General features: G+C 41.8%; 2 protein-coding genes and 1 pseudogene across 2 annotated transcripts in view; 1 reads left to right on the top strand and 2 right to left on the bottom strand.

Moving 5' to 3' along the window:
* The window catches only part of LOC109479183 (chloride channel CLIC-like protein 1), a 4560-nt gene extending 2600 nt beyond the window's left edge, over window positions 1-1960 (bottom strand). The window contains exon 1 of the mRNA XM_019781075.1: window positions 1710-1960. Coding sequence (XP_019636634.1) covers window positions 1710-1862 — 153 coding nt within the window. The 5' untranslated portion in view covers window positions 1863-1960. The remainder of the gene's footprint in view (window positions 1-1709) is intronic.
* The window catches only part of LOC109479119, a 37549-nt pseudogene that overhangs the window by 6454 nt on the left and 6088 nt on the right, over window positions 1-25007 (bottom strand).
* Window positions 6563-23435, top strand: LOC109479190 (neuronal acetylcholine receptor subunit alpha-9-like). The gene is made up of 13 exons (XM_019781081.1): window positions 6563-6771; window positions 8417-8678; window positions 8891-9048; window positions 9203-9424; window positions 9730-9918; window positions 16334-16410; window positions 16876-16929; window positions 17248-17357; window positions 18641-18819; window positions 20160-20477; window positions 21658-21790; window positions 22623-22896; window positions 23197-23435. Exons 1-13 carry the CDS (start codon window positions 6567-6569, stop codon window positions 23302-23304), a joined length of 2289 nt encoding a protein of 762 aa, XP_019636640.1. The 5' UTR covers window positions 6563-6566; the 3' UTR covers window positions 23305-23435.

The raw sequence follows: 25007 nt of genomic DNA, 5'->3' as shown, positions 1-25007 counted from the left end.
GCAATACACCTCAGGGAGCGAAATCCAGATAGCCTGGTGGAGCTGGCAGAGATGGCTCAACATTATCTGACCGCCCACAAGAGAGAGCTCAGCAAGGAGGAAGAAGAAAAGGAGAAGAAGGCAACTCAAAGCCGCAACCGCACACAACCTTGGACGGCGCGCGGGGGTAGCACTAGTTCCTGTTACACATGCGGTGACCCTGGCCACTTTGCAAGGGACTGCCCTGTATCTAAGGAGACGCGACCCACCGAGGCTAACTCCTTCTTCACCAGTACAGGAGAGAAGGCCGGGCAACAGGCAACCTTCATCGTCGCAGGCCAAGTGGAGGGAAAGAAGGTCCCGTTGCTGTTGGACACTGGCAGTACACAGACGCTGATCAGAGAGGACCTGGTGGATCCGACAAAAATCGCACATGACAATCAAGGCGGCATTACTTGCATTCATGGCGATGAAAGGAAGTACCCGACTGCACAAGTAGAGGTCCAGATAGGACACAGAAGCTACAAGATAAATGCGAAAGTGACCCCAAACCTCCCACACCCCGCTATACTCGGACGGGATGTTCCCCATCTTGCCGAACTGGTACAGCAGTGCGCATCTGGAAGGCTGGCACGGGAGTCGCTCGTGGCTACGAGGGCTCAAGCACGCAAGGCAGCTCAGGGGTTTATCGGCTTACAGAAAGCAATGCAGCAATCTGGAGTTCAACCGCGGCAATTCTTGTCAACATTCGGTCGTTATAGTAATGGTTATGATCGTGGCGGCACCAAGTCGTACAACTTTGCCGGCTATAGACCAAAACTGCGCCTGGCTGCACGTACCAAACCCATTGGGAGCCCTCATCTCCCAGCACCAGGGAAGGCCCAGTGGCGCATATTTGGTGGCGCCAAACCGGTGGACACAGCAGCGAGGGAGCGCATGATTGATGAGAAGCTGTCACAACAGAAGGTTAGGGTGTGGAGGCACCCCACCTGGGGTTGACGCATCGGGCGGGAAAGGCCAATGCCAACGCCGACGCGCTGTCCCGGGCCTAAGACAATGCCCTATGCACGGTGCTCAGTACTAGTACTAGTAGGACTCTCTAGTGTTACGTAGGATCTTAGACCATTATCCATTATGGCTGTTAGAGAAAGGTTTCTGCATGTTAAACTGTCATTGTTACTAATGATTATGTAGTACATAATGTGTTTGTATTAATTTGTTCATAGCGGTTGTTGACGTTGTTATTGCTAACGTTCAATTAGACGTGGCGCCTTGTAGCTAACCTGTTTGGACCTCAGTGAAAGGACACATTCATATATACTTTAGATCATGTAGGATCCGTTTTCTATTGAATATTTTATAGTTTTGTATAAGTCAAAGCATGCGAACCACCGGACCTGGGTCATTAAGACAGAGAACGTTGAGTTTTGTGATTGAAGGTAGAGTTTCAATCACGAGAAAAGGGGGCAGGTGTGACGGAGCACATGTAATGGCTTTGGGTAGGCCCAATGAGGGGAGCGTGGGGCCCGGAATCAGGCAGTTGGGCCCAAGCTAGAGAGGGGGAAGGTCCGGTGGAGGACTGTTGTAGACCTCTTAGGAAAAGCATTAAACGTTCAACTCGCTCAACTCGGCTCATTGTCTGACATATCTCTACTTAAAACTAATATAGTACGCATACGTGACAGTGAGTGGATATGTAATACATAAAAAGGTAATAGAAACAAAATTACCTGAGCCAACTTGGCTGTCTTCACGGCCACTACCGTCTGGTAAATGCGTACCCACTCCCACCACCAGCTGAGTAGTACAATGGTACAGAGAACAGCCCAGCACCGACTCCGTGCACTGTACCTACGTATACGTCCTGCTACTTGCCGCAACATTACTGTACGGACGTGAGTTTACCTTAGAATTAATATTATATCAAGACAGAGACTGTTGAAACATCATGCTAAGTTGAAATGTGCTACGTGTACGGGAAGTCCCTCTCACAAAGATATAATAGAGATGACGACATATTTAGATTCATCCAACGCCCATGTTTCAGGGTGGACGACCAAAACCTCTTTACAAAAAAGAGCGTTTCAAATGCCATACATTTTGTTCACAGTATCGTGGGATTGACCTCAGTTGGAGGAATATAAAAGGATTTACAAGCTTGTCAGTTTTAATAACTCGAAGAAGTTAATAGAACAGGTAGCAACGATGTATAAGGTGTACACTCCCCTGGTGCTGTAATGTGAACGAGCCTGAACAAATAATTACCTGCGTTACGAAGTTCCTCTTTTTGCTCCGCCCACCGAAACCAAGGATGCCGAAACCTAGCATGTCTCCCCTGCAGTTTCTGTGTATTCCGCCAGAGGGCATTCACCATCAAGGGGGAAAGTTTGCCATTTTACTATCAATAATAATTATGTTGAAAGTCGTGAATACTTTGAAGAGTGTGTGAATGGGGAACACACCTTTAAAGCAAAAATATGAAGAAAGTCCAAGCAAACAAAACAGTCGAAAAGATTTGAGCAGACATTTTATTTTTCCCATTCCCCATTTTTTTTAAAGAAAAAAAAAACAGATTTTTATTGTGTTGTGACATAAGAGTAATATCCTCAAAAAAGATTATGGATACACCTTCCTCATCATTATATACAAATCTTGCCGATTATTTACATGTATCATTCCTGAAATTTCTTCCTTAGGCCAAAGCATGTAAATTCTATGGATGACACGGACAGTAACAGCAACTTGGGCAGACGTATTTATATTTACTTTATACAGAACCATCACCCCTAACAACGACGTGCTAACAACAATGGTGTTAAAATTCCAGAAATGTGACAGAGAATTTCCATACTGAGGTGTGGGCGTTGTTGCGTGGAACACAGCCCCTGAGTTTTGATATACATGATGTACAAACTTAATGACTTTCTACCTGCATATCAATTGTGTGAATGGCTTGAATACATGTTTATGTTTTTAAGACTAGTCAAAAGGCTCCGTTGAAAAGTTAACTCCATTTATATCGTATTGGTTATTCAACATGCGTTTTGTACATAATGTTACATACACGGAAATAAAGTCTCTCGTTCATACTGCGGAAAGAATGGTATAGACCGCCATTCGCCATGCACATTCAAGATTCAACATATCTTTATTGAGCTATCGCAGTGAAAATATCACTGAATTGCTGTCAATTTACAGACAATTTGTTTTAATAATGCTCACAAAGACATATAATATTGCACATAATTCTGAATCCTTTGGTTAAATACATGTACACGCAATATTTGGAGTTATTCAGTTTCTCACGTTTCATTTAGATAGCAATAGTTGGACGTCATGGCATGTCGTCAAACATATTGCCTGTTTCCTGTGGTTTTATAAGAGCGTTCTCGCAGCTTCGCGTCACATCATTTGCGGATTGGGATACTGGCACTAGGTCGCTTCTGAAATCCCTGTGGAGTAGGATAAGTACCTGCCCGTCCGGATCCAGGATGAGGGGCCTGCTTGTAGCCGTCTCTCTGATCTTTATCTGCAAGGATGTTGTCAGTGGTAGGAAACTTTTAATTTACTCTATGTTTGTTGGTATGAATCTTGATTTTTGATTGATTTTATTGTTTGCACATTAACAAAACAGACAATAATAATACAAAACAATGATACAAACAGGTGCAGGAGGAGGGGAGAAGCATGGAATGCTTATACTAGGCCCTCCTCCTCTAAACTATACAAAATGAAATATAATCAATAAATGGAAATAATACAATAGAAAGTGGAAATAATGCAAAATCTTGATAGGGACAGTTTCTTCGAAGGTTATTCAAAGGTTTCTGTGTACAAAAACACCATAGGCTGAGCTGCGTGTGACGCAGATTTATTTTCAGTTTAATTTTTCCACCTTTAATAAGGATTTCGCTTCTTTAAATTTAAGTAATATTGGTAAGCCAGAAATACCTTCTGTTTTTGTCTCAAAGCAGCTTTCTGCGCCGTACAGTTGACATCACTGCTTCTTGGGGGCCAACAAGGCTGTATACTTGCTGGTAGACGTATTCGTTTGTCTTATGCTGAGATGCCAAGCAATCTCCGCAGGGACTTTGTTTCAAAAGCTTGTATCCTGTGTTCTGTGTTAGAAGCGTCCATGTTTCGCATCCATACAGCAAGATCGAAACTACCAGGGATTTGTACAGTTGGAAAAGAACCCACAGTCCAAGGCAACGACGATACCGAAGTCCCAATGCTCGATAGAAAGCAATTCCGTTGATTTTTGCGCGATCCTCTTTTGAAATCCAAAGAAGCGATTAACTGTGCGAGGAGCACGGGTTTTTGCTGTCAATAAGAAAGATAATAGAGACGTTCAAATAATTTCCATTACAACTTAAAAAAATAACATGACTCATAGGCGTGTATTGTCCACACGGGCAGTGACCGACTCGGCGAATTTTTACAGAACAAGCCTTGTTAAAGGGGTTATGCTAGCCTGACATAACTTGTAAGAATACTAGAAAAGTAACATTTGCAAAGCGAATGCATAATGTTTACCTTGGCACATGGTCTGGTCTGTTAATTCTTACTCAAACGCATTCATACATATGGTCAGATAGGAGTCTAAATCCCTCCTGCTATAAATTGCAACATGATGTAACCCAACACTAGTTACCATGGTGACAGACGTCAACAAATCAGGTCATTGGCCAGGTCAGAGGTTAGTGTTTGGAGAAGAAGAAGAAGAAGAAGGAGGAGGAAACTGAGGAAAAACAATGTTTTCCTTCGGTAAACATAATTAAATGGGCGTGATAAAAACCGTCTGAGGCTCTGTAACACCGGCTCCGCCCTAATGACGCAGAGATCATAGTGACTGCCCCCCCGAGATCTCTGGCAACTTTCCGCCCCCCCCCCCCCGAGGTCGTGGCCCCCCCCTCGCCCCCCCTTAGCCATTTCGCCCCACCTCCTATAAAATTAGCTATTTCGTCCAAACTTTAGTTTTATCATGTCCGAGTACACAAAGTTCTTTAATAATTCTAATCATAGTATCTGTACATGCATTCGCGAAGTTAATGTTTCGAGTTTTTTTTACCGAACGAGAAATGTTCCCTTTAGCAGTTTCTGTCAGTTAATGGGAAAAGATTTCCAAATCACATTGAGTCGAGTCTGGTCGGGAGAGTTTAACCGCGACTGGTGAGTCGAGAAGAAAAATTCGAGTCTGAGAGTGAATGTATTTAGAGGGTACCAGTTCTCTGTGCAGTTATAAACTAGCTTGTTAAAATATTACAAATTCAATTTTTGCAAAGCTTAAAGTATTTAACATTTCTGTAGGTTGTCGAGCGGGTTACACCGCACACGGGGATTCGTGCTTCAAGGCGTACAACCAAGTCAAAACCTACAGTCAGGCCAGACAGGTGTGTGCAGCGGACGGGGGGTTCCTCGCCATGCCGAAGGACAGAGACGTGGACGTCTTCTTGATGGACCTCAAGAACACCGTGGATCCCAACTCTCCTTTCTGGTTCGGCCTGAACAATCAGAACGGAGAGGGACAGTGGGCGTGGGAAGATGGGACTCCCTTTAACCTAACCGCAGACTGGACTGGGTGGCAGCCGGGGGAACCCAACAGTAACGGAGAAGGCTGTGTCAACCACCTCGGGGCCGGATGGAACGACGCGCCGTGCTCGTCCGCATCCAACTTTATCTGCCAGCTGAAGGACGGTATGTCAAAATTATGTCAACTTTACCTCCGCAAGTTAGTAACAGTGTTTTGGTCCGTTTCCTCAGCTCCAAATTGATAAATATCAATGACCCGCACCACATGGTTGTCACAACTGTCTTACAGTGATCCTTGAACGTGTCAACCAGAACGTGTTTTACATACAACTAGAAAAGTAACATTTGCAAATCAAATGCATAATGTTTACCTTCGGATACGGTCTGCTCTGTTAATTCTTACTCAAACACATTCACATTCATGTACATGTATATGGTGACAGGAGTCTAAATGCCTACTTTGAAATTGTAACACTGTATGTAACCCAACACCAGTTACTATGGTGACAGACGTCAACAAAAGAGGCCATAGGCCAGGTCAAAGGTTAGTGTTTGGAACAGAAGAAGAGGAAGAAGAAATGGAGCAAAAACAATATATTTTCTTCGGTAAACATAATGATGCTTGTGTTTGGTTAGATTGATGTAGCAAAGTGGCAGGGCCTACCCCCAGGGACTGGACACCATATATGGTGTTGGAATAAATTATGTAACAATACGGCGCTGGAAGGACTGGTCGCTATCAACCCGAACCTCGCTGTTATAAGTCAAAATAACCAGATCAGTACTCGTAAGAAAATTCAAACTCTACTACTGGATCAGTTACGGATTTTTATTTATTTCCGGACCTTTCGAGTGACATCCATCACTCTTCTTTAGCGTCACAAATGAACAGAGAACCGATTCACTCTTATATACAAGTAACTAGAAAAACCAGTTAAACAACAAGGTCCGTAAGAAGCTAATGTAAAAGAACGGTTACTCAATATACAGGTAATTAGAACTAGAAAAACCTGTTCAACAACCGTAAGAGTCTTTGTCATGTAAGGAAGGTTCCTATGGTAAGAAAGGTAGTTGGGCTGAACCATGTTACGGCAAACATTGCAAATGTTACAGTTCTACCTAACAGGCTGTTTCCTTACACAGCGATCCGCTGCCCCCCTGGGTACTTCCGGTGCGGACACGGACATGCCTGCACCCTGACCTGGAGGCGGTGTGACGGGAGGACGGACTGTTCGGACGGGAGTGACGAGGACGGTTGTGGTAAGCTGGCATCACAAAGTCCTTATAGTTCTCTCCTGCACAGACAGTTGCTCGTACAATAAACTTACTTGTAGATTAAATTCTTCCGTANACGGGACGGGGGGGGGGGGGGGCGTAAAAAGTGCCCGCGGCAACTTTGATGTCACCTAGCGTCTGAACGGCTAGCCGTAGAACGGCCAAACTTGGTGACTTTTCCTAGAATATTGTTGGCAACAATTCTCTATCATTGGAATAAGATAATGATTTTTTGTGTTGCCATGGCAACGGGTTTCTGACAGGCATTTTTTGCTAAATTTAGTACTTTTTGTTTCAACAATAGAATTTTATGGGTTTTATGTCAAGTTACTCATGGTTTCTAATATTAATAACATCCCATATAATTTTATGTAAATTTTATCATTAAATATGCATAATTTATGCTAATTTGATGACGTCATTGGCCAAAATCCAAGATGGCGGACCATATCATCAGAACAGGTATATACAGGTTATTTTCATTAAAATTTCATCAATACTTCCATTTCTTTTTACCAAAAAGGTTTTAAATGAAGGTCTTTAGTATGTTTTACAATGTATTTTAGGCTTTATCATGAAAAAAAACTATTTTTGAAAATTCAAGATTGATGATCCAAGATGGCGGATATCTTAAATATGCATTACGTCATTTTATGACGTCACCGGTGTTGCTATGGGCAACATAAGACTTAGTACACCATAATATTCTGTCATAAACACTTTTGGTACAGTTATGTTGAATACCATTTAGTTTTCAGGGAAAAACCTATTTAGACGATTTTGGCCAATAAAATCACATTAATGACGTCATAATGACGTCATATTACGTCATAACGACATAAAAATTGTAGATATGATAAATTTTTACTAGTACACCATTCTCTGAAAAATTTGGTGGTCATACGACATACCGTTCGCGAGTTCTTAGGGGGGGGGTCAAAGAGACCCCCCCCGGTCCCCCCATGTCAAAAAAAGCCCGGTCTAGGTAGGGTTAAATTCTTCTTTCCAGTGCACGAAGGTCATGATGTTAGGCATTATTTTTACTCCTGTTCCCGTCATGTTTTTCTCACAATACTAACTCCTATCATCCTAAGTCTGTTGACTGTTGGACATGCCCACAGATTACGTTTAATCACTCCCAATGTCTGTTTCGCCTTAGTTGTGATATTATTAACATGTGCACCCCACTTCAGTCCGCTTGTCAGCGTGACGCCCAGATACGGATGGATTTTTGTGGTTGCTAAAGCCTGGCCACAAAACTGGTAGCTAGTTGCATGTGGTGTTCGTTTATTTGTTATGTGCATAATGTAGCATGCGCGGTACAAAGGTCCCCGCGAATTCCGCGAATCTAAATATACCGCGGAAATTTGTAGACTTACAGTATTTTTTTTGCCGTAGCCGTTAATGCTGAAAAAGCTGAAAGTAACCAACAAAATAAATAGAAAGAATAGAATAGTAAAAGTACGATGATTTCACGATGCGGCCAAATGGTGACTTGGTGATTAAGAAACTGTGTTTAATAATTCTCAACTTGCAGAATTCTGAACGGATCATTTTTACATCTTTGTCAGTGCCTCCTGTCAAAGTTTAAAGAATGTGAATGGTGCAATGGCTATTTTGTAATATACAGAGTGCCTGACGATTCCTGTGGATTTCAACCTCGGCGGTAGACTTACAATGTTACCCAATCAGCTGGGTCAGACGACGTTTGAGGAGATACAGAATTCCTCTGTCGTGGAGCTGCTCAACAGTTCGTCCGCAAACGGACAGGACCGACATCCCGAGTTCCGGGAATTCGCATCTACAGTGATATTCCCGCGATGTGGTGTACCCAAAGAGAACGACACTACCTGCTCTTTGTCTCATCATGCAGACAACGCGACCTCGTGCATGTAAGTAAAGCATGCTTCGTTGCTAGTTGATCATTATAACAGTTTTTTGGTATCGTTAAGTTTAAAAAATCCACAATACTTTTTTTTAGATAAAATGGTTAACAATAAGTTCATTCACATACGTAAACGTTGTGCTTAAATTGCATTTGTTTTTGTGTTTTAAAAGTAAGAAAACCTCATGTCGATATTTCTAAATCTGCCTGTGTATTTAGGAACAAACCACTGCTACCGTGCCGTTCGTGGTGTGAGGAAGTCCTCAACATGGCTGATACCCAGATGAAGAAGCGGTTCGAATTCCCTACCTGTGACTTGTTTCCACCACCGCAGCACGGCTGTTGGAACCCTGAACCAGCGACAAGGAACGGCGAAGGTGAAGAGAAAAATAGACCCAAGACTTTCCGCTGGCAGTAGCATTTGTGTCAAATATTTCCATTCCCTGATATTTAAGTACATGCATTTAGAGATGCATTAATTTGTTAATTTATAGGATAAGTTGTTGATTTATGGCCGTTTTTCCTCCTCAGTTTGCTACCACGGTGGCGGCATGAACTACCGCGGCACCCGGAGTACAGCCAAGTCCGGGGCAGAGTGTGTGAAGTGGTCCGCAGCACAGGAAGGGTTCTACACAGCCGCGTACCCCTGGGCCAACATGGACAACAACTACTGCCGTAACCCTACCGGTCTTAAGCGGCCATTTTGTCTGGTGGAAGATGGCAGCCAGCAGGAATGCGACGTCGTTTCCTGCAGTAAGAACCATACCTTGTTCCCGATTTCAGACATTTTATACAACTCTAATCTGACGATATTCCGCCTTTAGTGGCATTGTGCTGACAAAGTCACAGGCATTCCTCTCTGTCTCTGCGCTTTACACTATTTTTATGCGAGAACAAAATACGTAGGAGTGATCTAAAGATGCTGTGTGAAGCTGTAAGGTAACTCTATGTTGTACTGGCAAATATTTGGTCTCTTTGCTTTTTATACTGAGTTCGATTCTGGTCCTTTTCTCCATAATAATGATTGCTTTACCTGACCATTGCCTATGCCAACTCAGATACGAGAGGCTGCTGGGACATCGGTCCTCCTGACTACGGCAATAGAAGCCCTATGAAGAGGTTCTACTACGTGGGAGAAATGATCGCCTTCACCTGCAACGAGGGGTACCACATAGAGCCCGGGTATCCTACCGAACTGAGATGCGTCGAGGGAGGCATGTGGGAGGATAACAAGCCCAGTTGTTCAGGTGAATGACTAGGAATGTCTGAGGCCGTGTCTATACGGAATCACCCAAGGCGGTTTACATGTGGTTTACCCCGAAGCCGGTTTCAAGTGGCTCCATGTGAACGCCCCGAAATCACATTGAAAGCGCCTCGATTCCAAGCCACTTCTAGAGGTGGTTTCGAATCGGTTTCCCCGCATCGCGATTTGCGTCTGAACGCAATGTGATTTCAATGTAACTTCGCCTGGTCATGGATTACGGGGTGATATTTCTTTTTTTTTTATATGCAATACCAACTTTTACGTGGCAGCAACTTAAAGAGCAGTAATGGGCAAATAATGTGTCCGTTCTAGGGCGAGCTTCATCGCCTCTGGCGGGACCACGTCGGCATTCGGCCGAGATACGCCGGGAGGGGGGCATCAGCAAGCAGGTCGTTGACCTCTGACATTAATAACACGCCACCTTGCGTGTTATCATCAAACAGCAATAAATGTAGCTCAAGCGTATTGTGTTCGGACACGGTTTCACAGGTGTGTGTGGCACGTGGACCAGATGTGAGGAATGTGAGTTACCCGAATCGCGGTTTGGGTGATTCCGTATAGACACGGCCTGAGACTAGAATGTCTGAGTAAGCCTGCATTTTCTACACTTGCACATTATAATTTGATGCAGTTAAGAAGAATAATTAAGACTCTTGCTTATTGCCAAATCAAAAATATTTTTTCCAATTGATTAAGAGTGAACTTTGTATATGAGCATGTTAAGCTTTCTACCTCCCTTGCACTGTCATGTTTCATTGCCTTCGCCAAGAAGGTTATGTTTTCAGGGGCGTTCGTGTGTGTGTGTGTGTGTGTGCTTGTGTGTGTTTGTGAACACGATAACCCGAGAAAGCCTTGATGGGTTGTCTTTGGTAGGTCTTAAGCTTGATGAAACCTCAAAATGATTAGATTTTTGACCCCCTAGCGGCTTGTTATGGTACTGCAGCAGAAGTTCCGGTTTTGATATCTCATGATCTAGACATGCTAGGGTCACGAAATTTAGATGGTAGGTAGCTCTAGTGCTGGGGAAGAAGTGACATGAGACCCCTAGCTTTTTGCTCTGGAACTTCAGGAAGGTTTGTTGAAAAATGTTTAAAGGAGGATAACTAGAAAACCGGTTGACGGGTCGTCGTGATTTTTGGTATGTATGTAGCCTTAGTGATTTATTTATTTATTGGTTTAGCTGTACAGAGGACAGTCAAGGTTGCCCAACTAGTGCCAGGACTATTTTAAAGGGCTAACCTTGGGGACAGAGACAACAACATACATACATACATGTCAGATGAAAATGGGGAATTAAAATCAGAATTATCAGCTATAGAATTTACATAGTTATAGCAGGACTTGGCTAAGGTGCACTAAGATCAGTAATATTTACATTGGGAGGTCAGGGTCAGCGATCATAATGTATGGATCTCCGAGCGAGGTCTGGAGATTGGTTTTGAAAGATGTAATGGTGGGGGCTGTGCGAACATTGGAAGGTAGCGTGTTCCAAAGCAAAATGGCTCTATGGAAGAAGGTTTTTTGGCCCCTTGTACTTTTGGATAATTGTGCTGTCAAGTGATTGCTGTTTCTCAAGGAGTAACGAGACTCAATGGCTGACGCCCGGGTTCTGGGAAGCAGGCTTAACATATGTGATGGGCAGTTTCCGTTCAGTAGTCTGTAGAGGGTGGTAACAGTATGCAGTTTACGCCGGTGTTGGAGTGAAGGTAAGGACAGCTGAGAGTACAGGCTTTAGTACGAAGGATACGGGAGTCCGAAGTTACCGCTAATCAACCTGGCGGTTTGGTACTGGACGGACTCTAGTAATCTTTGGTTTTGTCTTGTGGTACTTGCCCAAACGATGTCTGCATACTCCAGACACGGTCTCGTAATGATTTTGTAGAGTTTGAGGAGGATGTCTGTGGGTATCTTTTTCCGGAGGGCACATAGCATGCCCGCCGAACGCCTGGCCTTGGAGGAGACTGATTCAACGTGTTTTGTCCACGACAGTGTGTTGGTAAGAATGATCCCGAGGTGTTTGTGACTGTCCACCGGTTGCAGGATGGTTCCGTCGAAGGTGACTGGAGAGACTGATGGTGGAAGTTTTCGGGTTGTGATGTACATGACCTTGCATTTTTCTCTATTGGCTTCAAGCTTCCACAGTTTTAGCCAGTTTGAAACAGAACATAGGTCCGTGTTTAGTGAGTTTACAACGTGTTGAATGGATCGGTGGGTAGCAGAGAGTGATGTATCGTCAGCGAATAGGTTGGGTTCGCACCGGCTGCAGTTTGAGGTCAAATCGTTAATGTACAATATAAAGAGAGATGGTCCGAGAACTGAGCCCTGTGGAACACCAGCCAGCGGTGATTTCCACTCTGACGCTACTCCTTGGATAACCACGCGCTGACGTCTGTTGCTAAGATAACTGATAAACCAGTTATGCAAAGGGCAACAGATTCCGTATGCCTGCAGCTTTTTTAACAGTCCCGTGTGCCAAACCTTGTCGAACGCCTTACGTAGGTCCAAAAAACACAGCCCACAATCTCTCCTCTGTCCATGGCCTGGGCCCACTCCTCTACTAAGCGGGCAAGTTGGAGCGTTGTGTTGTCATGGGTCCTAAAACCGCTTTGGTGGTTGGACAGTATTGGAGCGAAGTGGTCTGCTAAGTATTTGTTTACCAGGGTTTCCAGGACTTTCGGGATTGTATTAAGTAAGGATATGGGCCGATAGTTGTTGGGAAGGTGGCGACTGCCGGCTTTATGGACAGGGGTTATGTTTGCTTCTTTCCATCCAGACGGTACTTGGCCATGAGTCAGTGACGTGTTGTAGAGCCGAGTTAAGGGCACTGATATGGAGTCTGCTACTAATCGGAGGAGATTAGGGGTAATGTTGTCGGGACCACTCGACTTGCCTATCTTCAGGGCGTTCAGTTGCTCACGTACCTCTTCTACAGTGAGCGGGAGTTTACCCAGGGTTGTCTCAGGGACGTTGGATGGGTGGAAGACAGGGGGGACTCATGTCTGTCAGGGAGGTCTGTTTGCTGGATAAAGAAGTTATTGAGTGCGTTAGCCTTTTCTCCGGGAGTTTCTAGAATAGTTGCCCCAACTTTGAGGGATGGCACACCGGATGACGCTTTTCCAAGAGCAGACTTTGCGTAGGTGAAAAGTCGCCTCGTGTTACTATTTTCCACGTCGTTCATGACCTCCTGGATGAATGCTGCTTCGGCTTTCCGCGTAAGGGCGGTCACCCGATTTCTTTGCTTTCGGAAATCAGACCAGACTTGGGTAGAGTTTTCCCTTTTCGCCTTGGAGTGAAGACGATGCTTCCTGTGGATTACGACTCTAATTTGCTTATTTCCATAGATCCATGGCTTAGCTGTTCTGTGGATGGAGACCAACTTATGTGGTATGTGTTGCTTACATATAGTCATAAACATGTCATACCAGGAATCCCAGATGTCGTCCATTGAGTTATAAATAAAATTTGTGTCCCAAGGGGCGCGCTTTATGTCTTCACAAAGAGCGTCAACATTAGCTTTTTTATAGAGCCATACTAACCTTCTTCCATGGGGGCGAGTTGCTTTGAGATTTAATACAGTTACAGTTGTCAAATGATCTGAGTCTCCAAGAGGAGCTAGTGTTCCAGTTTGATGGTGCATAGCAGGATGTGAGGTTACTATTAAGTCCAATAGGTTGGCGCCACGTGTCGGTTCGTGGAGTATTTGCTCCAGGCCGTGGTTCAGGAAGATGCTCTCGAGACGGCGTCCAGGGTTGTCTGTTGTGTTGGTGTTTAGCCAGTCACTATTTTTCGAATTAAAGTCTCCCAATCTTGATAGATTGTGTGTGGCTTGTTGCTCGCTGGACTTGGCTTTGGTAGACATCAAAGAAGGAGTCGTCGGACGAAGGTGGTCGGTACGTGCAATTAAGTAGAATGTTTACATGTGATTTTATAATTTCACACCAAACGGATTCAACATCATCGTTTTCTAAGTCGCTACGCCTATTGCTATAAAAAAGGTCGCTTACGTAAATAGCTACACCTCCTCCGTGTCGATTCCTATCTTTACGGTACAAATTGTAACCTTCTACTTCAAGATCGCAGTCACTGATTTCACTACTTAACCAGGTTTCACTTGTGATGTTTGACAAGTGATGTTTGACATAATAATACAACAATTACGCAAATATGGATGTAATTTGCATAGTTTATGAGGACATTCTATAAATAAGCTGCATTCCATGATAGGACAATTCAAGCTTGTGACATATATGTAGTTAAGAACGAGAGAAACACAGGCAGGTGGATTGCATAATTTATGAGGAAATGGCATTCTTTGTTAAGATAAGACTGTCTTTTGGTGTAGAATATGATCAACAGATATAATTCATGCAATTTAGGATCCTATTTGCATAATCAGGGTGATTAATATAATATAATTTCTGAGTCATAAAGGCTAACATCATTTGGCGAAGGTATGAGATCGTGGAACTCTAGTTTATTATGGCTTCACCAACACCACGTAGTGATGTAGTGAAGGCATATTGTTTTTTCTCATATCCCTTCTTTTTCTCCTCCTCCTCCTCATGCCAATTCTTTAAATGAATTCAACATCTTCATTTTTGGGCTAAATGACCTGGCAACTACACCCAAACGTTTTTTATTCATTTTTTTGATACAGGCTTTTAGAATGGTTTAATTTGGGCTATTTGGCTGTGTCATTGGTAGTATGCTGTAGCAGTATGCGGTGCCATATTTGGGCATGGGGGCAGGAGCTCCAAGTCCAAATATGGGTATGCAGACAGTAGCAGGTGTGGCCATGTTTGCAGATGTGCAGGTAGAAGTTTTGGCCAGGAAAAAGGAGAGTACTGAGTTGTAAAGTGATGGATATATTTCATATACCTTGCCTTAACCAAATTTTAAACATCTTCCAACCAAATTAGAATAACAACAAGAAGAAGAAAAGGTCAAAGTCACAGGCATTCCCCTCAGCCTCTGTGCCTGTGCTTAACACTATTTTTATGCGAGAACAAAATACGTAGGAGTGATCTAAAGATGTTGTGTGAAGCTGTAAGGTAACTCTATAATGTTGTACAGCCCCAGGCCAAATATTTGGTCTTTTTGCTTTTTATACTCAGTTCGATTCTGGTCCTTTTCTCCATAATGATGATTGCTTTACCTTATTATTCCCTATGCCAACTCAGCTACTAGAGGCTGCTGGGACATCGGTTCTCCTGACTACGGCAATAGAAGCCCTATGAAGAGGTTCTACCACGTGGGAGAAAGGATCGCCTTCACCTGCAACAAGGGGTACCACATAGAGCCCGGGTATCCTACCGAACTGAGATGCGTCGACGGGGGCATGTGGGAGAATAACAAGCCCAGTTGTTCAGGTGAATGACTATTAGGTCTGAGTAAGCTTGCATTTTCTACACTTGCACATTATAATTTGATGCAGTTTAGAAGAATAATTAAGACTCTTGCTTATTGCCAAACCGAAAATATTTTTTTTCAAATTGATTAAGAGTGAACTTTGTATATGAGCATGATAAGCTTTATACCTGTGTGTGTGTGTGTGTGTGTGTGTGTGTGTGTGTGTGTAGTGTGTGTGTGTGTGTGTGTGTGTGTGTGTGTGTGTGTGTGCTTGTGTGTGTTTGTGAACACGATAACCCGAGAAGGCCTTGACGGATTGTCTTGATATTTTGTAGGTCTTGATGAGACCTCAAAATGATTAGATTTTGGACCCCCTAGCGGCTTGTTATGGTACTGCAGCAGAAGTTCCGGTTTTGATATCTCATGATCTAGACATGAGGTCACAAAATTTAGATGGTAGGTAGCTCTAGTGCTGGGGACGAAGTGACATGAGACCCCTAGCTTCTTGCTCTGGAACTTCAGGAAGGTTTGTTGAAAAATGTTTAAAAGAGGATAACTAGAAAACCGGTTGACGGATCGTCGCGATTTTTGGTATGTATGTAGCCTTAGTGATGTTTGACATAATAATAACAAATATGCAAATATGGATGTAATTTGCATAGTTTATGAGGAAATTTTATAAATAAGCTGCATTCCATTATAGGACTATTCAAGCTTGTGACATATATAGTTAAGAACGAGAGAAACACAGGCAGATGCATTTGCATAATTTATAAGGAAATGACATTCTTTGTTAAGATAAGACTGTCTTCTGGTGTAGAATATGATCAACAGATATAATTCATGCAATTTACGATAATAAACAATCAAGTCTTTTTAATCTAAAACACACCAAACACGTGAACAACTTTCAAACTTATAAAGTTTTATTAAATGTCTTTTTATGTCAAATGTAAAGCCAAAACATACCATCATGATCAATCTCAAAGTTTTAAAAAATTGTTGATTTGTATCTTGCTAACAATAGGTATGTATTGTCTCTTCCTCAGTGGATTTCAAGGATAGGCTGAAAGACGACCTGCTCGATGGCTACAATCTCAACCTGGCACCTGGTTCTGACAGCCGTATCCAGCCGGAGAGTAGTACTCAGCCAGGGAGCCGTACTCAGCCTGACAGCCGTACTCAGTCGGAAAGCCGTACTCAGTCGGAAAGCCGTTCTCAGTCGGAAAGCTGTACTCAGTCGGAAAGCCGTACTCAGTCGGAAAGCCGTACTCAGTCGGAAAGCCGTACTCAGTCGGAAAGCCGTACTCAGTCGGAGAGCCGTACTCAGTCGGAAAGCCATACTCAGTCGGAAAGCCGTACTCAGTCGGAAAGCCGTACTCAGTCGGAGAGCCGTACCGAGACAGAGCAGACTGAGAGCCGCAGACGCAGAGCAGCAGAGGCAGAGAACCCTACTGAGATTGAAAAGAACATCCGCCCCGTCATCAGCTTTTACACTGACAACCCTAGCTACACTGACATCCCTAGCTACACTGACAAACCTACCGGCACTGACAACCCTACCGGCACTGACAAACCTGGGATTGAAAACCAAATCCGACCCGTCATCAGCTTTAATGGATCTGTAGAACAGATCGTCGGCTTGGTGAGTTCAGTATCTGTAACACTTTTTAAATCCTCGTTGGTTTATGACAAATACACAGTTCTTGGAGGAAACAAAACATAACTGACCGATGCTGTAACTTTTCTTTCAGGAGGAAAAGAAGGAGCAGCTGGTTGCCTCTGTCGTCATCCATTTCGTAAGTCCACATAGTTATTAAATATCTGTGCACTTAAGATAATATCACATTCATATAATCATGTATCTTTTTTAGGAGGTTTTTTGGGCTTATCTATAATTTTGCTGTAGATTTCCTTGCTATAATGTACACAGTTATAATTTATTTGTTTCTTATTACTCCAGACATGGCAGGACAGCCGGCTGAGCTGGGATCCAAAGTACTACAACAACATCTCGAATATCAGCGTCCCTGGCAGCAGCATCTGGACCCCTACTCTTACTCTGAAAAGGAAGTATGTAGTGTCTTCTAAAACTGTTATCATTGAATCGAGAGTGAATCATACCTGATCTGTTGTTTTTTGAATATCCTGAACTGCAGAAAATAGCATTTTAATTGTAAGATAATTAATGAACAGAACATTACACTGATTTAAAGCCCTGTATGCCAGTATGTTACATTTGAAGTACCCGGTAAATGAAATAATCGAATACTGTAGTGCCAAACATTCTACCTTAAAATATAACAAAATGACCGATAATATTTTTGATGACGCTGGGATACAATGCTGGGAATGGTTTCATCAGTTTCACACTAGATGATAGTTATCTTACCAGTAAATTAACCCTATCTAGACGTGGGGGGGGGGGGGGGCTAAAAGTGCCCGCGCCAACTTTGATGTCACATAGCATCTGAACGGCTAAGGCTAGAACGACCAAACTTGGTGACTTTTCCTAAAATATTGTTGGCAACAATTTTCTATCATTGGAATAAGATAATGAGTTTTTGTGTTGCCATGACAACGGGTATCTGACAGGCTTTTTTTGCTAAATTTAGTAATTTTTGTTTCAACAATAGAATTTTATGGGTTTTATGTCAAGTTACTCATAATTTCTAATATTAATAACATCCCATGTAATTTTATGTAAATTTTATCATCAAATATGCATAATTTATGCTAATGTAATGACGTCATTGGCCAAAATCCAAGATGGCGGACCATATCATCAGAACAGGTATATACAGGCTATTTTCCTTAAAATTTCATCAATACTTCCATTTCTTTTTCAAAAAAAGGTTTAAATGAAGGTCTTTAGTATGTTTACAATGTATTTTAGGCTTATCACGGAAAAAAAACTATTTCTAAAAATTTAACATTGATGATCCAAGATGGCGGATATCTTAAATATGTATGACATCATTTTATGACGTCACCGGTGTTGCTATGGGCAACATAAGACTTAGTATACCCTAATATTCTGTCATAAACACTTTTGGTAAAGTAATGTTGTATACCATTTAGTTTTCAGGGAATAGCCTATCTAGACGGTTTGGGCCAATAAAATCACATTAATGACGTCATAATGACGTCAGATTACGTTCTAATGACAAAAAAATTGTAGATATGATCAATTTTCACTAGTACACTATCCTCTGAAAATTTGGTAGTCATACGACATACCGTTAGCGAGTTCTGAGGGTGGGGGGTCAAAAGAGCCCCCCCCCCGGTCAAATCTTGCTCAAAAAAGCCCGGTCTAGATAGGGTTAACTTGTCGAAAACTGTTGCTTACTCCACAGTGCTGATCCTTTATACCAAGGCCTACCAAAGGACGTACCGGTCTGGCTAAGTAGCAATGGTCAGGTAACCTGGAGGGTAGAAACCCTGACCACCACCGTGTGTGATGCGGACCCCTTCTACTTCCCTGAAGACACCATGGAATGCAACATCTGCTTTGCTGCATTTTCTGCAAACATCGGTATGAATGCAGAAGTATTTTATGAATAAATGTCGATATCAACATAATTTTTATGAAGAAAGTTCAATAAATAAAAAATGATTCAAATAAAATACTAGAGTTCCCCGATCTCATACCTTCGCCAAATGATGTTAATCTTTATGACTGACAAAGTTTAGATTAGATTATTCCCCCCTGATTTAAGAAATAGGAACCTAATTTTCATGAATTATATCATTTTATCATAATTTTAACCAAAAGACAGTCTTATATTAACAAATAATGCATTCTAGCATTTCCTAATAAATTATGCAAATGAGGTCCTGATTTGAATAAATTATGTTTAATGATGTTCACCTCAATTTAACTTTCAAATACCACAAGTATGAAATTCCAGGCAGTTATCATTACAATCATCAGTCATGATTATAACGTTTTCTCAATAATTATGCAAATTAAGTCATTATTAACATAATCAATATGTTCCTGTGTTTCTCTCATTGTCAATTACCAATGTCACAAGCTTCAATTGTCCTATCATGGAATGCAGCTGATTTATAGAATTTCCCCATAAATTATGCAAATTACAGCCATATTTGCATAATTGTCACACAATTATATCAAGCATCACATAAGCTACCTACATACCAAAAATCACAACGATCCGTCAACCGGTTCTTGAGTTATCCCCTTTTGAATATTTTCAAGAATTTATCCCTGCAGTTCCAGAGCAAGCCGCTAGGGGGCCTAAACTCACGTCACTTCTTTCCCAGCACAAGAGCTACCTACCATCTAAATTTCATCACCATAGCATGTCTAGATCATGAGATATCAAAACAGGAAGTTCAGCTGCAGTACCATAATAAGCCACTAGGGGGTCCAGAATCTAATCATTTTGAGGTCTCATCAAGACCTACCCACCTACCAAGTATCAAGACAATCCATCAAGGCCTTCTCAAGTTATCGTGTTTACAGACAGACACACACACACACAAACACACACATACACGAACGCCCCTGAAAACATAACCTTCTTGGCGAAGGTAACAAGTTTTTTTTTGAGCATTCCGACCACTGTTTACCACGAATGGGATTCTTTGAACATTCCGGTCGTAGTTCATTGAAAATTCCAGGAATTCCTTTGTAGAGGTGACTGTTTACCACTGATGCATATGATAATGATGATGATATTAGTGATTATATTACGGTGTTGCTAAGGGCTCATTCCCATATACAATAAAGAAAAATCAGATTCTTGTCAGTATAAAATCTGATTTTGTCAGCATACTTTTTGGCTACCCTTGTCATGAAAAAGTTAACTATTTTGCTGATAGTTTGTTGCAATGATTTGTCGAACACAGAATGCCAAGATGGCAGTCCCTGTGGTGTCCTGTCTAACCAACAACTGGAGGGCGAATGGTACCGGAAGGACATGCTCTTTGCAAAAGACAAGACGGAGGCGTGCTTCACTGTTCAGCTGGAGAGGATCCCGCTGTTCCACATCGCCACTACTGTTGGACCCTGCGTCATCCTGGTGGCACTGATGGTCATCACATTCGTCATGCCACTGGACAGGGGGGACCGGATCTCGTTCGGAGTGACCATTCAACTCTCCATGGTCGTGTCTCTCGTGTTCGTGACGGATGTGCTTCCTGTGAAGGGAGCGCTGCCATTTTTCGGTGAGTAAACATAGATGTGACCAAGCTGTGAATGTTTTCCTTAGTATTCTAAACTACATCGAGACAAAAATGCCTTTCCATTTATTTTGTATTATGTAACTCCTGCATTACAATCCAAGTAGAATTTATCTGGTCGACATTTATGTAAACCTGTAGCTACATGTATCATTCGCATGTCCTGACAGATTACAAAAAGGAAATTTTGCAAAAATTCATTTGTTATTCTTGAAACATTCACTATAATGTTAGGCCATCCTGGTACTAGTAGCTTTCTACCATGTATGATACTCCCGGAATATGTCAGTAACTCTTTATGATCTCGGAACATTTCGGTAACTCTTAACCATGATAAATATTGCCGGAATATGTCGGTAACTGTTAACCATGATAAATATTCCCGGAACATGTCAGTAACTGTTAACCATAATAAATATTCCCGGAACATGTTGGTTACTGTTAACCATGATAAATATTCCCGGAATATGTCAGTAACTGTTAACCATAACAAATATTCCCGGAACATGTTGGTAACTGTTAACCATGCTAAATAATCCCGGAACATGTCGGTAACTGTTAACCATAACAAATATTCCCGGAACATGTCAGTAACTGTTAAATATAACAAATATTCCCGGAACATGTTGGTAACTGTTAACCATGATAAATATTCCCGGAACATGTTGGTAACTGTTAACCATGATAAATATTCCCGGAACATGTCGGTAACTATTAACCATGGTAAATATTCCCGGAACATGTCGGTAATTGTTAACCATGGTAAATATTCCCGGAACATGTCGGTAACTGTTAACCATAATAAATATTCCCGGAACATGTTGGTAACTGTTAACCATGATAAATATTACCGGAACATGTCAGTAACTATTAACCATGCTAAATAATCCCGGAACATGTCGGTAACTGTTAACCATAACAAATATTCCCGGAACATGTTGGTAACTGTTAACCATGCTAAATAATCCCGGAACATGTCGGTAACTGTTAACCATAACAAATATTCCCGGAACATGTCAGTAACTGTTAAATATAACAAATATTCCCGAAACATGTTGGTAATTGTTAACCATGATAAATATTCCCGGAACATGTCGGTAACTATTAACCATGGTAAATATTCCCGGAACATGTCGGTAATTGTTAACCACGGATGCTGTTATAGCCGCGCTGATCGTCGTGTGCATGGCGCTGATGGGACTTTTCCTCTTCTTTACCTTGGGCATCATCAGCATTCACGACAGGGAGGGGAGCCTGTCTCCAATGGCGAAGACCTTCTTTCTCCGCTTCATGGCAACGTACGTACTACTCGTAACATTATCTCAGGACAGACTGAATAGCTATGCACATAAATAACTAAATACATCGAGAGTGAAACCCCTATGTTTATATTTATTGTTGCTTCTAATTTTGTTGGTTTGTTTTCAAGATTTAATTGATTTAACAAGTTATTATTCAAACCCTTTACACCTGTCAGCTAAGAACAAATTACATGTAGTCAACTTATCTGAAAATCAGGAAATATTCGTTATTTATTTTTCATGCGATGGAGTCCGATTAGCAACTTTCGACAACTTTTTTTCTGCATCTGCTACCCTTCCAAGTTGCACATTAATTACATGTAATATAATATATAAGATTCTTATCTTTGGTAGATTCAGCCTAAATTTCCTAGTATAAATCTTTGTAACATTTGTGCTTCTTTGAAGAAAACGTTTGGACAAAAAATATAGTTGTAAATATGAGTGAACGTAGAAAATATCCACATCATCTCTTTTTTTGCGACGTCTCAGGAGCCTAATGGTACATTATTGTGTGCAGTTGCAAGAATTCTAGGAATTGTACAAGCATTTTTTCCACAGGCATGGAATGTCCACAGGCATGTCTCCCAGCTCTGTTGACATGCCCACATTCCTGGAAACCCTTGGGAGAACCTGTCTACCCCGGATGCCCTACATGTACTTTCTGTAACCCCGGGGCTCATTCACTATACACTCAGGGGAGGGGAGGGTACCAAGGCTTCCTAAGAACCATGAAATGATGGCAGTGCCATGCTAACAATAACCCTAACAGCAACCACCGTCACCATGGCAATGTATGTTTTCATTGCCAGTCTTGTTTCTCTTTCAGGTGTCTTCTGCTCGGAGACCTGACAGAGAAGAAGGTTGGAAGCGACGATGGAGAGACTTGCCCCAGCAGCAAGAAGCGGACCAATCGCGCCCCCCCTGCCGATGACTTGGTGATGGTCGCCGTGCAAAGCCCGGCTGATGTCCGCGAGCACGCCCGTCAGCCGTCCGGGCCGCCCACGCGCCTGGAGGCCGCGGTCTCACGCCTGGAGGTTGCCGTGTCCTCCGCCTCCCGTAACATGGAGGAGCTGGCCGAGGCCATGAAGAACGAACAGAAGGTAGATTATTTCTGTAATTTTAAAGTAAGCATTGAATCAAGCGTTTTTATATTGCATTATTGCACTTTTAACGTGTTGTAATTTTTAATGTTAACTTGATATGCAACAAATAGGTTTTTTTATCAAATGCAACAAATAGGTATTTATCAAATGTAACGAACTTTTATCAAATAGCTGTATTATAAGCGCATTTTGTGTTTTAAACCCTTCTCAATTCAGCCAAATATGGCTGCTTGCAGGCTTTTGTATGTATCTGTATGGTACAAATAAACAAGTCTCTCTCTCTCTCTCTCTCTCAAGGTGTCTGACTTCACTCTGCTGGCTAAGGTCCTTGACAGGCTCTGCCTTGTCATGTACGTCATCAGCATTGCCGTGGCCGTGCCCTTGACCATGCACCTCGGCAAGTAAATTAGCGTGGGGTAAACGTGTCTTAACACAACCCAAAAGTGCGACTTCAGGGCTCGAAATACTGGGTGCATGTGCACCTTATAGTGCACCCAAAATTGGAGCTGTGCACCCATTTTTTTTCTGTGGGAGCACCGGGGCACCCACATATTTTTTAAGTATTTTGGTACATTTTAAATGTATACAGTAATGCAGGATATTCTTAGCATCTGTCAGATGGCAAGTGTCAGAAAAATAATAAAATCTTTGTTGTCGTACTTGTTTAAGATTTTGAAGTTAGCTTCCATTTCGGATTCAAGCTCAGAAGAGGAGCAGTAAGATATGTTATTAGGTTTTGTTTTATATGGTGCACCCCAAAAAATTTTGTGCACCTAATTTTTTAGATTAGATGCACCAGTACACCTATTGACAAAAATGAATTTCGAGCCCTGGACTTGATTATTATGATTATTATGCATTGATTCAGCTTTAAGTAACATGCATGTGACGTCAGGACATGCCCTTATAAAGGGTTACAGTCCTGTAAGAACGTTAGTAAGGTAGTAACCCCATTGGTGGAACATACATGCTAAATTTCCATCTTCAATTAATCAATACCATACGAATGTGAATGTGTGTAAAGCCTATGGAGCATATAAAACAGACAACTTATATAGCTAAGTTAATTTACATATCTAACCGGAAAGACTTGTGCTGTTTTTAATGTGAATGTGTGAAAAGCCTATGGAATAGTTAACCCTATTCAGACCGGGCTTTTTTGGGTAATTTCAATTATTACGACACCTTTCGTGTAATTATGACATCATATATCGTCATCATGATGTAATTTAGCACGTCAGCAGAACGTACTGCGTCTGCGAAGAACCCTGAATTTTTTCCGATTTTCGGTGGATTTTTGGTCAACGTTGCATCAGAATTTTGCGGCAGACAATATTTTGTCCGACATAACATTTGGAAGCTACAAACGGGATAGCAACCTTATATGAGCAAATACAATCTTATATGAGACGTTCTTCTAAAGTGCTATGTACAATACATTACGGGTTTTGCGCAGGTGCAGTACGTTCTGCTGACGTGCTATGTAATTTATGTGATTTTTTGCCTAAAACCGTTAAAATGTGTTTTTCCCATTAAACTCTGAGGAATACAACCAAACTTCAACAACGAAAAGTGTCTATTTTAAGATAATATTAATGGCTACTAAAACTCTGACGTCACAATGACGTTATAAAATGACATATAAAATATAATGACGTTATAAAATGACATCTAAAATTTGTGGCATATCTAAGATGTCGGCCACCTTTTATCGCAAATCTTGAATTTCTGAAATTACATTTTTTCCAGATACAGCCTCAAAACGCAATGCTCATATGAATGTTTTATGTGAAAAATACGGAGTTGTGATGAAAAATTAGTGCAAAACGTGGTTTCACCAGAGCTAATAATATTTTCCGGCATCTTGGATTTTGACCAATGACGTCATCAAATTAGCGTGAATTATGAACATTTAAAGATAAAAATTATATACAATTATATAAGTCGTTGTTCATGTTAGAAAGGAAGTATAATAAAAAAACAGAAAATTTTAATGTTTCAACCCAAATAACTGAATTTTCCAAAAAGTGCCTAAAAAGAGGGAAAGTTTAGGAAAAGTCACCAAATTTTACTGTTCTAGCGCAAGCCGTTCAAGTTGGCGCGGGCTT

Source organism: Branchiostoma belcheri, unplaced genomic scaffold (assembly GCF_001625305.1).
Source record: "Branchiostoma belcheri isolate BF01 breed outbred unplaced genomic scaffold, Haploidv18h27 scaffold47, whole genome shotgun sequence".
Lineage (NCBI taxonomy): Eukaryota > Metazoa > Chordata > Leptocardii > Amphioxiformes > Branchiostomatidae > Branchiostoma > Branchiostoma belcheri.
The sequence above is the reverse complement of the archived record's forward strand: the minus strand, read 5'-3'. Positions and strand labels throughout refer to the sequence as shown.

Excerpts from the sequence above, each read along its gene's own strand:
- LOC109479190 (XM_019781081.1), top strand. The coding sequence starts at position 6,567 with ATGGTAAGAAAGGTAGTTGGGCTGAACCATGTTACGGCAAACATTGCA. Across the intron at positions 9,425-9,729 it reads ATGCGACGTCGTTTCCTGCA|ATACGAGAGGCTGCTGGGAC; the intron begins GTAAGAACCATA and ends ATGCCAACTCAG. Across the intron at positions 18,820-20,159 it reads TGCATTTTCTGCAAACATCG|AATGCCAAGATGGCAGTCCC; the intron begins GTATGAATGCAG and ends TGTCGAACACAG.